The sequence below is a fragment of the Homalodisca vitripennis genome, chromosome 2, assembly GCF_021130785.1.
Source record: "Homalodisca vitripennis isolate AUS2020 chromosome 2, UT_GWSS_2.1, whole genome shotgun sequence".
NCBI lineage: Eukaryota > Metazoa > Arthropoda > Insecta > Hemiptera > Cicadellidae > Homalodisca > Homalodisca vitripennis.
The window spans coordinates 147,877,844-147,891,937 of record NC_060208.1 but is presented as its reverse complement, the minus strand read 5'-3'; the positions used below and the strand labels follow the sequence as shown (position 1 = coordinate 147,891,937).

Here is a 14,094-nt window from a genome sequence, read left to right as displayed (position 1 = left end):
TTTTTTGTTATTGTAACTTTTGCTGTTCGGCATTTGAGTTGTTCGACACTTTGGACTTCTATTTGTGTTAAATGAAGACTACTTTGACTTTTACTTAAGATACAAGAGGCACTGCAAATAAAAAATAGAACACCATCTCAGGTATTGTGTGCACTCGTGTAGTGTTTACAATGATATTAGTATTCAAAATGAACAACTAATTATTGAGGAAGACCGAATATACCGAAAGACCGGGATATTGATGTTGAATCGAATGAGGGTGGAATTTCTTCTGCAAACTTTGTTGTTACCGGCTGTCAACTATAGGTTGACCGCAGTATTTCCGTGGAATACGTCGACTATAGGTCAACCAGATATTTTCGCTGGTTTTTTATATATTTGTTTTACTTTTTCATTACTAAAAGTAGGGTTGTACCTGGACCCAGGCCAAATAAACGTGCACATTCCACAAAAAATGTGGTATATGCATAGATTAGCAACGCTTAGCATGCACTTAACCCTAAAAAAATTAATATTAATTTTTGTAAAGTTCTATTTCAATTAAGATTTCTGAAGCTATTATAGTAAGTAATAAAATAAAAACTGATCTTTAAAGACTTTTAAAATGTATTTTTTTTTTTTTCAATTAAAATGTATAAGTAACTAAAATATGAAATTTGCCTATTCACTAAAAACAAGAAAATTAGAATACAAACAAAAATTGAAACTCTAATTACATTCATTGTAAGCAATGTTCAGATGTAACATATAACTTGCAATCCGAAATAGGAACAGAGTTTGTATAATGATCTCAAGAATTTTACTAAAATCCTCCCACACAGAAAATTTAATAGTAGATATGTTGTTATACGTGTGTTGAGTCATCCTTACCACACAGATGTTTGCGTAATATGCATGAGAAGGGTTGATTCGTTTTTTAATAGAATTCATACATTTTTGTTTTTTTATTAACTCTGGAGAGTTGGAAGGTATCTGGAGTATTGCAGTACTTCACCCATTGAGCTTCTGCATATTGTTAGTTACAAATGTACAATGTTGAATAGGTGGTGTGATTTAGAAAATCCTATCTTCAACCCCAAAGTTCCCTAATCCATGTTTACCCCAGTTAGATAGAGACTCCGATCTGGAAGAGTTGGAAGCTATCAATGGTACAGCAAAAGTCTGGTCTTGAAGTCCCTTGATATTTGTTACACCAGTAACAGATATAAAATATTGGATGGGTGGAGTAACTCAGAGAATCCTATCTTCAAGCTAAAAGTTTCTTGAGTTTCAGCAATTAGAAAAAGAGCCAGACTCTAGAAGTGTTGGAAGCTCTTAGAAGTACAACAGTATTTCATCCTTAGAGCATCGCCAGTAACAGATGAATAATGTTGGACAGGTGGAGTAACTCCGAGGGTACTATCTTGAAGCCCAAAGTTCCCCCAATCCCAGCATACGGCAATTGGGTAGAGACTCAAACACTGGAGGAGTTGGAAGCTATCAGGAGTAATAGCAGCGCCTTGCACATGGAGTCCCTTGCAATCAGGTATAGGCTTTTAATCATATATTTAATAAAGAAGAGGAATGAGCTGATTCAATTATAATTTTAACACTTAAAGGCTTTTAATTGTATTACACTCCATTGTACTATGCAACATAATAGTTGTTAGTTCTGAGATACAATTATTAATAATTTAATCATCTTTACTTAAAGTTGATATATTTTGGCACAAAGGCTGTGATTTTATTTATACATTTTAACGTTTTTACCCATTCCAATCACAATTGAAATGTACTATGTAATATACTAATACTATGAAATATCCATGTAACTATCCATGTACTATCCACATAATTTTCACTCAGTCGACTGGAACAGTTGCAGAAGAGTGAATATCTTCAAACAATCTTAGTGCAGGACAGTAAAACGATTGTCTGGAACCGGTTATTTATTACAGGGAGAGGATACTGGGCCAGCACAACCCTGAGGTGCCCCACTCAGTGATATTCCGCGGAGCAGTGTTTGCAGACAATGCCAGGTTCGACCGGTGTATACAGCTGTGGCTGCACGCTCTTTACCTGTGTCAACTCAACAAGGCCTCTGTTGTGAAGGATCTGCTGAGGTTCGCACAGGTCAGACCATCACCTGCTCAATTTTATCTGTTTCTAATTACTGTGGTATGAACTTTTGCATGCTGGACTGTTGAAACTAGTTGTATTTTGTGATAAAAGTAGGCAATGAAACTCATCACTGAGATCTAAAACAGATGAGCATGAAATTGGTGATAAGTACTCAATCAGTCATTGTAGTTGGTGTATTTTCAAATTCCATTTAGCCTCCTTCTTTTGCAAATTTTTAATATTTTAAAAATAATAGGCAGATACCAACAAAATTTTATTCTAACACTGATACCAAAATTGTGGTCTTGATTCTTATCTAAATTCAAAATAGACAGAGTAGACTTGCGATGATGTGCATACATAAGTATAAAAAATATGGATTGACATCAAAATATTATATACAAAACCACAATATTTGTTGATTAGGTTATCTATCACACTTTTCATACACTAAGTATCCAGGCATTCAGGTATCGAGTATTGGAATTGAATTATCCCTAATATATGTATAATATAAGACAAGCATACCTTATAAAACTTTCTGGAGAAACATTCAAGAAAATTATCCATTTGAGATAATGAGACATTCAATTTTTTGTCCTTCATCTTTGCATAGAAACAAAAATATGTGTAAAATATAATTGTCAAACTTTTTAATTCATGCTATAATTATGTATAATTTAGTAAAATAAAATTAATCAAACAATTTAATTCATAGAACACTGTTGTAGATGGAGCTTATATTGGTTACTTTTAACTTAATTACATTAAAACATAAAACCAATTTTAATACTTTTATTAAAAAAAATAAAAGTATTAAATATTGGTTTTATGTTTTAATGTAATTAAGTTAAGTTCATAGAACACTATTGAAAATTTGTATTCAAATGTATTCTACATAGAAAATAAATAAAATACATTTACAGATGCTTGAAAATTGCACTTGTCATGGAAATATGACCCCCAACCTCCATTTTCATTATTTAATACAGCTTCACGTTCATTGCAATTCACAGTATAATTAACAGGTCAGTTGTTGTAATTGTTCAAAAATAGATTTAAGAAGGTTCCTCACATGTGTGGTAACTTTTGTCTTTAATAGAATTGTCCTAGTATTTGTGGCAACCTCCCCTAGGAGTGTTGTTATGTTTAGGGAGAGGTAATGTGGAAGTGAGGATCTGCACTTCTCATTCTCGCCCATGTATCGTGCCTTGTCAGCCAACAGGCCAGGTGGAGGTTATCACGATCTGCCACAGACTTAGGTCTTTGCACTTGCCCTTCCATTTACATATTCAACCAAATATACCATATATTGCATCACAGTTATTATTTATATTTTCTGTTTCAAAACCAATATTAAGTAAATTCAGTAATATGATGCTAGTTTGTTAGTGCTATTAACAACAAAATTAGGAATTTTAAGGTAATCTATGTTAAGGTAAATGGGTTTCTGATACCAACATGATATCAGTTTATGCATGGATATAAAAAACCTTAATATCAGCTATGATGGGCCAAGCCATTGGCATTACAGAGTCCAATCCTATATATAAGATTATATATGTATGTGTATATATATACATACATACATACATACATACATACATACATATACATACATATATATATATATATATATATATATATATACACATACATATATATATATATATACATACATATATATATATATATATATACACATACATATATATATATATAAAATAAAAAATTTGAATTAAAAAGGTTAAGAATTAAAGGCTTAAAATAATGACTCTTCACATCTTTGCTGAAAGCCTTTATTGAAAATAACATGAATGGTTGTAAATGTATGTTTTTCTGTGCATTTCTATTAAGCAAAGTATGGTAAAACAATGCAAAATTGAATCATTAATTATCTAAAAAATACACAATTACAGTATATGTTTATGAATAAAAGAAAATAAGTTGAATGGTGATAAGGAACATTATACAGTACAATATTATTTAATTTTTTCGAAACAAGTCGGAAATCTTCACTTGTTTTCTAAAGTTAAGTCTTTCAGAAGTGACAAAAGATTCTGCCATGTTCAATGAATTGAAAATAGACTCACTTACGTCATTTTTACTTTCAAAAAATGTCTAAGTTCCATGATGTGATGTGCTGCTTTGGCCGCTCTCAGAACGTTATTTCCGCCCCAACTGATGACTCGCCGTCTTCGTCACCCGATGCCATGTCGCCATCTTGTTTATTGTTGAGCACTTCAGCGATGATCTCCGCGTCTGTTATCTCACCACATACTGCAACATTTTCATCCACGTTGACAAAATCTTCAAACGAGATGGCAGGGTCAGTAATGACGTCCTCCCAGCCGTCAACTGAAGGTACCGCTTCCGCTATAATGTCGTTGGCTTTTTCGGCGACATCCTCCTTTTTTACAAAACCAGCTTTTTTAAAGCAATGTTTGATCGTTTCGGGCGTTACTTTGTCCCAAGCTTTCTTGCACATGCGAGAGGCTTGAAGAATGTCTAACTTGATTTTAGGGCGTCACAATCTTCAGTCAGTATGTACTCAACCAATAAACGTCTGTAAAACTGTTTTAGATTTTTTATGATCCCCTGGTCCATAGGCTGGACAACCGAAGTCATATTGGCAGGGAAAAAAATTACTTTAACATTTTCCATTACTGGAATCGTGTTGTGCGCAGTACAGTTGTCTATAAACAAGATAACTTTTCGTTTTTCTTTTATGAACTTTTTTTCTAAGTTCAACAACCATTTCTCAAAAAGGTGACTGGTCATCCAAGCTCTTGTGCTGTTCACATACTCCACTGGTTTTGATTTGACGTTCTTGAAACAACGGGGACTAGCCGACTTGCCAATCATTAGTAAAGGCAGCTTTTCTGATCCGTCCATGTTTGCACCAACCAGGAGAGTAATTCTCTCTTTACTCAGTTTTCCAACGTGGCATTTTTCTTCTTTAAATGCGAGTGTTTTGTCAGGGGTGCATTAAAAAAAAAGTCCTGTTTCATCAACATTGAAGATGTCCCTTTCGTCCCGATCCTGAATCATCTCCTCCAAATCTGTTTTCCATTGGTTGGCTTCTTGTTGATTAACGCTTCCACTTTCAGCACAAATGGATTTCAACAAAATTTTGTTACGATCTTTGAAGCCGTCAAGCCACCCTGTACTAGCCTTAAAATCTTTTTTCCCCAATTCAGTAGCAAATTGTTCAGCTTTGCTTCTTATGAGAGGACCACTCACTGGAATCTTCTTATCCCTAGTTTGTTTGAACCACTTTAAAACACAGTTGTCAAAATCTGGATTTTCTGGCTCCCTTAACCTTTTCCGGTCTTTAACGTTCTCACTTTCACTCCCGAGAATTTTTTCTTTATTCTTTAAGTAGGTGGACAATGTGTTAAGAGGAATTCCAAAATCCTTGGCAATCTCAGATTTTTTCTTAACCCCCTTCTCTACTTCTTTGATTGCCGCTATTTTTTGAGCCAAAGACAAAGTTTTGTATGTTTGAGGATTACGAGGCGACGACATTTTGCTCAACGAACAAAGAGTCAAACACTAACAAATCATATGTAAAATTACGGAAGACATACAGTACTGTACGTAAACAAACGACATGCAAGAAAATTCACACACCCGCACAATTGTCAAGATAGACTAACCCCGTGACACTAACGGTTGAATCAATTTACAAAACAAAGAGCTGGTGAGGAGTGGATTGGGTGGGGGTGGAGTGATCTTGAAGGGCATTAAACAATTTAATTGCAAAGTAATATGTATGTTTGTAAAAAAATTAAGTGTTGTACTTTGGTATAACTAAAAATCTGGAGTTTCAAAAATTGTTTCTATTAGTGTTGGTAGGTTGGAATATTTTATTGTGTTTCATATAAAGAGTTAGGGTGTTATGAATGTAGATACCAAAAATTGTCAAAACATTATTAGAATAAATAAAAACCTTTTACAGGAATCAAATATTTTCATTCCAAAAATCAGCTAATTTATTTTTTTGACAGCGAAACATTTGTATCGTTTTTGTGATTTTAGCACCCCAAATTACAACTGCAAAGGACAAATACTGATATATATCAATTAAATACTACTTCGTACTCTTTAATGTATTAACAGTTCTTAGGGATTTACTTGTATTCTTAGAAAATGTATATGTGGTTTAAGGATAAACAAAAAAAAACACCAAAAGTAGGCCCAGTTGAATTTTTGTATTAGCTAAATGCTGAAATTCATCAAATGCAGTTTTTAATTTTGGTACTGTCAGGAACGGCGTCAAACATGCTGTTGGCTTTGAGCCAGACAAGTTTCCAATGAAAATGAAAAGTAGTGCTATTTCTGGCTAGCCTAGAAAATAAGTGAAGTAAGTTAAGTGGAATGAGAGAATAACAAGAATACAAGTCACGTGTTAAGTACGTAGTAAAAGTAGTAGTAGGAAGTCGGAATGTTATTGGTTCACAGCCAACTTGGTCTTTGTCCTCCTTGGCCCTCGTTCTCATTTCCTACGTACATGTTTGTCACTGAAGATTAAAATAATATTGACTCGACATTTAATGCTTTGTCATTGTCCCTAATATTCCGTTCACGTGGAAAATATTTTCATTGTCTTTTTTGAAATAAAGTTTGGAATTCAATTAGCTTTTATAATTTATATTGAACCAATGTTGTTTTTGAACATTGAATAGCTAGTATCCTTTTTCATGTGGTAGATATAAGTATCTCCCATAAATATTTCTCTTTTTTCAATTTTGTTAGGGTAAAAATACACTTAGGTTATAATTACCTAATTTTCCCAAACTTGTAAAGTTTCTTATTTTATTAACTTTTCTTTGTATTTAATCACATATTTTAGATTTACTAATAAAAAATAACAGATAATACTAGTTCTTAAAAAGAGATACTAGTTCATGATTCAATTCATATTTTTGTAAAATGATAAAGGGTTAAATAAATAATAAAGTGTACACACCAAGTTACTATAAAATGATGTTGGGATGTGTTGTGATAATTAGGCTACATGTATTAATATGTCACAAAATGTTGAAATATTTTATGATTATTCTAAGTTTATTTACAAATTTATTTATTCTGCTATTTTCTCGGTGCCATCATGGTTTCTCATAAGACCAATGTAAAAATATTTGTTAACACACAGGAAAATTCCATGGAATTACTTGTACCATAATCGAACTCGGTGTTCCTTATTCAGAAATGAAGTTTCTTGGACAATTTCAAGTTAGATCCTTTTTGAGATATCGTGTGGACAGACATACAAAAATGAAATTTTTCCAGTCCCATGAAGTGATAGACTTTGCTAACACAATTAACTTATGGGCAACTGATTCACCTAATTGATTAACATTAAGCATTTCTCAAAGACAAGAAACAAGTCATGATCCGTTCCTTTGTTTGGTGTGCAGGTGTTCTCACAGATGATCCATGTTGGCGTGGATCTGACGTTTGCCCACGTCGAGAGCGTGCTGGCTGCTGCAGTGCTAGAGTTGGAGAGGAACAAGGAGAAGATTGCAAATCCTGGACCGAAGGATGATGTTGCCCAGATCACTGTGAGTAAACACTTTTATTAAATCTTATTTATAAAAACAGTATAAGAAGTGATAACAGGGTTCTCACCTGAAACCGTGAACAAGCCATGAATTTCGTTAACTGTGAAAACTCTTTAATAAGTCCTGGCAACATAGTGGTGGGCGCCTCCTTATCACGAAAACAATATTTTTCAGCAAAGCATTACAACAACTATTCTTCATTCATGCTGTTCCATCAAAAGACTACTGATGAATGATGTGGGGAAGGGGAACTTGAATTGCTGTGGAACGCGAAACTTGCGTTGGCTGTATAAAAGGGTCCTGTGATATTGCTGTCACAGCCAACAGCTTTCATATGCACTCCGTTGGCATTTTTGTAGCCTGTGTGAAACCGCTCTAAATTGCAGCAGGAACCATCCCGGCGAGTTACCATGAATAGGATTGCGCAATTCTCGCTTGTGTGAACCGCTCCTATGGGCCGATTAATAGTAAGAGCTCTGATGTGATACAAGCGGCAAATTTTATCCCCTTTTATGCTTATTATCAAACAAACCACACCGTTGGACGCATACCACTCCATGCTGCTTGTGTCGTATCCAAGACCTAAAGTCTATTCCTAGTTATTTAGATGCAGCCATCTATTTCTGCACAAATCGTTGACACTGTTAGTGAGATAAGGAAAAGTTTTAAATAGTTTCACCATTTTGTTGCGTCTCAGAAAAGAGAGTTGAGACGTGAGATTACAGACGCCAAAGTGCTGAGGCCTACGCCACTGCGCTCATGACGTGTTTTAGCACTAGATACTGAAATCGACCACTCCATGTGAAAAAAATTATCTGCTTCTATTTTAATTTGTAATGTTTATAAAAACTATCGGCCATGAAATTACTATTTTTGTACCGTGAAAGAGTCATGAATTTTATGATAAAGATTGAGTGAGAACTCTGGATAACAAGTAGTTGGGACTTGTATGAAATGGTTATAGTTTGAGGTGGGATACACACGTCAGCAGACATCATGTCTGTTATCATCAGAACTGCATTGCCAATGATGTTGGACATGGAGATACCTATTTAAAAGAAAGTAAAGATGCAATGAGTGAAATGGAGATATAAAGTAATGTAACCCTGTGGGAGTGGTAAACCTAACCAGATACACTGCTGTATACAGTTGTGTATGTGAATAATTACTTTGTATGGGACCAATTATTAGTGTTTATCTTTGTTTTTTAATAATTAGTCATTTATAATTATAAAGTCTGTTTGTTGTTGTTTGTGTAATCGTACACTATTTACGACATAGGGTTTGAATTAATCCAAAATTATGTATTAGTATTGTCTGTTCGATTTATATTTAATTGTACTGTACTCTGTAATAATGAACTCTGAAATTAGCCAGTATAATGCAGTACTATCTATGCCGGATCAATAATTAATTTAATCACAGGTAACAATAGTTTCTTATGAGAAATCTACACATAAAATAATAAGCAATTGGTTTTAACAGATAGTTTCATTTTTTCAATTCATTATTATTGAAATACCAGAAACTTAGTTTCTGAAGTGAAAATTATGGATTTGAGATGAGTTACTATTTAAAACACAGTTTTAAACTTTAGCTCTGTGTTAAAAGCGGATCCTTCGATGCCCAACCAGCTAAATAGCGATCCCTCTTAAAGCTCTTGGTGTAATTATCAGGTATCTTAAATCTTCTAGTTATGTACAATAACTTGATATGGAATTTTATCATCTCATAGCATGCTTGAATGATGGATATTCTCAATTCTTGGTTTGTGCAATAGTTATTTTACAGACTGTCACATAAACTCTAATCCGTGATATTTCAGTAGTATTGAGAAGATCGCAAAGATGCAGATTTTGTAGTGGGTAAAGATGTCACTTTAATACCCACGGATGGATGTAGTTGGATTAATTTTAAGAGAATAATATTGTGGGTATCAGCATCTTTTTTCTATTTATGTTATTCATAATGTTTAAGGATGCACCAGAAGTTTCCAATGATTGGGTGAAGCTAATATTTTTCCCACTATGAGAGCTCTGCCATTTATACTAAATCCATTTCAGCTTATCATGTTCCAGGAACTATTGGGTAAAATTTATAAATACTTTCCCTATAGCACTCAATTTTCTTATGTCACAATCATCTGTTGCAGGAGGAGATGGAGAGCAATGTGATCACCGCCTTGTATATACTGGTGATACTGACCAAGCTAATGAAGACCTGCAATGCTAAGGAGGAATATAGAGTCCACCAGTTGGTTTTCAGGCTCAATAAACTGCAAGTGAGTACTCTACAGGCAATAATCACTTTATGTATTTATAAGGGAACAACCAAGTTCCTTGTTCAGATTGAATCGCAGTCCTAGAAATTATTGTTAGGGAAATTAACAGTCCTTTCTGTGTGTGATGACAAACAATATTAAGACAAAAAATATCAATATTATATATTTTAATCAATCTTTTTTACAGTTATGAACATAATTATATACATTAGTTCATAGATTAACAAATTTTCAATTACTACACATTCAAATTACTGTAGCCACACATTTAACCGTGAGGTGACCAATCCTACGAAGGATTTCTAAGACAACAAAATTAAACCGTTACAAGGCAATAATCACATTGTGTATTGAAAAGGAAATGGCCAAGTACTTTGTTCAGGTTGTGCACCACACAAGTCACATTAAACTGTAAGTAAGTACTCTACAGGCAATAATCACAATTTGTATTGATAATGGAACAGGTTGTGCAACACACAAATCACAGTAAATATGTATATTTTACCATTATTGGTAGGTTCCTCAAGAGTAGGTAATGGGACATTTCACAACACAAGATAGATTATATCGCAGCCCAGTTGATGCACAGTCCAAGGCCAGACTATGATACAGGCCGAAGTCCACCCTCTCCCTACCACCACTAATTGCTGTTACACTATCTGTCCGGCCAGCCATATACTTCTTAAGTATACACACAGCTCATTGCTTATAAGTGCACAAATCATACAGTATCTGTTCAATAGGTAACAGGTTTTGCTGTATCCTCAGTGGAGTGGTGGAGAGGGGTCTAACCGGTTGACCTCAGTAGAGGGGTCCCCCACCACTCAGGCACACTTTAATTCAGTCATCTGCGGGCATGCTTAGAGACAGGAGGTGGAGTTTTGTGACGTAAGATTTTTTATGCTGCCATTGCGCCAATATGGAGCGAACCGTCAAGCAATGCTACGCTGTGAAGTTTTTCTTTAAACTTAGGGAGTCCGAGTGTTTAAAAATCAGTTCCAATACTTATTGAACAGACCTTGTATATTATTTGTTGTCTGCTTCAAACTCTTTTGTTGTATAAAGGTTTACAAAGTATGCATGTCATTTTAAAATCTATTGCTAAAAAAGGTATTTTAATAAACAAACTATTAAAAAGGCAAAATGTTCTCTAGCAAGTATGGCATATAATTATCTTGCAAGATAAATACTGTAAAATATTAAAAATTTTAAGGCTGAGTACTCGCTTATTCCCATTGAATGAAGCGAAGCGGTCAGCTGTATTATAGACTGGCCGTGCACAATCACACTTATTTGTAGGGTAACCTTCTTACTTTCCTGACCAGTTCTGATGTAGTCATATGTAATGGTGATACATCAATGTGTATTGTGACTTATGATGTGTAAATTCTCTAGTGTTCCATTCAGGTGAATCCCTCAATAGTTGTATTAACTGTTCTGGCTCAGAGCCTTTATCAAACCAGTTTTATCTATTTAAAAAGGCAAATATAGGGGTTAACAAACACATCACCCTCTTTATTAAATACATTTAAATTTAATTTAATAAAAAGAGATTTGTAACTGATTTGAGTATTGTAGGTTGCATCAAGGCATGGACAGACTCTGCTCCACCTGTGCGTAAATGCTGAGACACCTGTCGACAACTTTCACACCAATGATGTATGCAAGTGAGTACATTGTGCTTAATGTCAGAGATGGAGCCAAAGTAAAATAATCTCTGTGTTCTATCTAATTCATATTGTTAGTTTTGATATACTTGTTAACTGTGAGGGGTTAGATTTGAAGTGAATTAACAGTTGTATGTCTACAATATTTTAATCCACACAGTGTCACTGTGAGCTTACGTAACATCTTGTTGGCAGGTTTCCGTGCTCTGCTACGGCCAAGCTCTTGATACAGTGTGGTGCCGATGTCAATGCCATGGACAGGGACAGGAACACTCCACTCCATATCATTGTCTGTTACCAAAAGCCCATCAGGTAGTTTTATATATATACACACACAAGTGATTGTAGATATTACTCTGCTTGTTGTGATCAGTGATAGAAGCTAGGTCGTGTCAATTGTTTTATACTATGAATAATCTATCCAGTAATGTTGTTTGGTAATATGTGGAGTCTGGTAATCTGAGTTGTCAGGCATATTAAAATTTTGTTTTTGGTTGTTCAAGAAAAGCTGTTAGGTTATTATTTATATCAAATATAATTGAATACAGCTCTTAGCCTTGATAGTATGTACTTGTATCAGGTCTTCTCTTCACAATTCAATAAATGAGAAAAAGACTGTTATGTAATTGAGGCTATTACTGGTATATATTTTTTCTGAATTTATATAAAATTCTTTCAATTTATATAAAATTATTTCATTATAACATTCAATGAACTTAAAAATATCTCTAATCTTACTAGCGCATACAGTTTATACCTTGTAATAATTACCATTTTATTTTAACCCAAACTAATTTATATTGCACTGTTATGCCATGTACATCTTATTTAGATTGATATTTGTCGTTCCAGTGATTTCTTGACTTTACACTCAATTATAATGGAACTCACGGAGGCAGGGGCACACATGGACACTGTCAATACTTCGGGCAAAACTCCCTTCGAGGCAGCTACAACAGGTCTGTTCAAATATTTTCCTATTATCACTAAATAAAAATATCAAATTTATATTAATGTTTTTTATTCAGAAATTATTGGAGAAGAAATTCAATATATACTTAACAGTTAATTTTTTTTCTTAATCTTCTTTAATTTTCTTTAAAAATCTGATGTTTTTCAACAATTTTTTAAAAGTATTTGAATAGGTTATGTAATAAAAGTATATAAACTTTCTGTCACAAAATTGATAATACCACTTTAAATAATGTTAGAAGTAAAAGTTAGTCACTAATGTGTTACTATGCGCAAGAAAATAATATACAAATAAGAAAAAAATGGTATTACGAAATAAAATCCAAATTTAACTGACAATAAACAGCTGTTGACACTATCAGCTGAAGTTTGCCAGACACATAAATATTTGTTCACATTTAAATGAACAACAGATGAGCAATAGTTGCTAAGGTTTAGTGCAAAGACGATGTTACTCTCTGCTTTTTACTACATACTGTATTGCACAGATGACGAATTTAAACCATTAATGCATTGGAAATACTATTGAAACACTGTTATAAAAAACCACCTTATTGAACAAAGCTGTGAATGTTTGCACATAAATTACTTGAAATTGGTTTGCTTCCTTGAGATTGTTTATGACATTTTTACTGTGCCTTTTAAAAAACAGGGGAATGGTCACAAACTGGCCTCAACAAGCCATTCTTTTTTAGACCACAATGAGAAAAACAACAAGACTTCTATCATGCACAAAACTCATTAAAAACGATTATATTGAAATGTTACATGAACTTAGATTAAAGGATTTTCCATTCTCTCTCTTATACCAGAAGCAGAACACAGGTGATGAAAATATATGCTTTTTGACCAAATTAGTCTTTTTAAGCTTACGTATGTAATATTTTCTAAATCAGGGTAGAAAAAAAACAACTATAGTTATAGGACCAGAAATATATACTAATTTACTAATATATATATATCCTAATATATATTACTAATATATATATCCTTCATAGTTTTGTACATAGTTGCATAGGTTATTTAAGTACTTGTTATTTCATAAAAATTAAATGTTGAATTCTTTCTTGTCAAAAGTTTTCCACTCAGATACCCAAAAATGTATGGTTGTCTTCACTTTTTCATCAATGATGAAGTTGTTCTTACCTAGATGGTGCTTTTTAAGTAATGGTTAAGGTGCTAATCGCTTAGGGCAAGTTCAGGACTATACTGTGGATGATTAAAAAACTTTCCATCTAAAAAAGTCATTGATTCCCAGGTCTGGACATAAGTATGAAGTCTGGTATTATCATAGAGGAGCAGCATTCCCCCATTGCCTTTGCGTATATTCCAGAATTAATTTTCTTTGATACATTAAAAAAAAAATTATTATCAACTTGTAATCCCAAAGATTTTGTTTGGAAATTTTGGCTGACGATTCTGTTCAATAAAAATGTTTGGTTTGATCGTATTTCTATTCTGTTTAGTTTCAAAACTAATAAAATTAGTGTTGCATACATTTCAAAAT

The 14,094-nt window shown here is 33.5% G+C and overlaps 1 protein-coding gene across 1 annotated transcript in view; it reads left to right on the top strand.

Moving 5' to 3' along the window:
* LOC124354876 (protein fem-1 homolog B-like) overlaps positions 1 to 14,094 on the top strand; it is a 48,776-nt gene that overhangs the window by 26,948 nt on the left and 7,734 nt on the right. Inside the window, exons 6-12 of the mRNA XM_046805636.1 lie at positions 1,379 to 1,525; positions 1,938 to 2,112; positions 7,524 to 7,667; positions 9,820 to 9,948; positions 11,527 to 11,615; positions 11,811 to 11,927; positions 12,468 to 12,574. Coding sequence (XP_046661592.1) covers positions 1,379 to 1,525; positions 1,938 to 2,112; positions 7,524 to 7,667; positions 9,820 to 9,948; positions 11,527 to 11,615; positions 11,811 to 11,927; positions 12,468 to 12,574 — 908 coding nt within the window. The remainder of the gene's footprint in view (positions 1 to 1,378; positions 1,526 to 1,937; positions 2,113 to 7,523; positions 7,668 to 9,819; positions 9,949 to 11,526; positions 11,616 to 11,810; positions 11,928 to 12,467; positions 12,575 to 14,094) is intronic.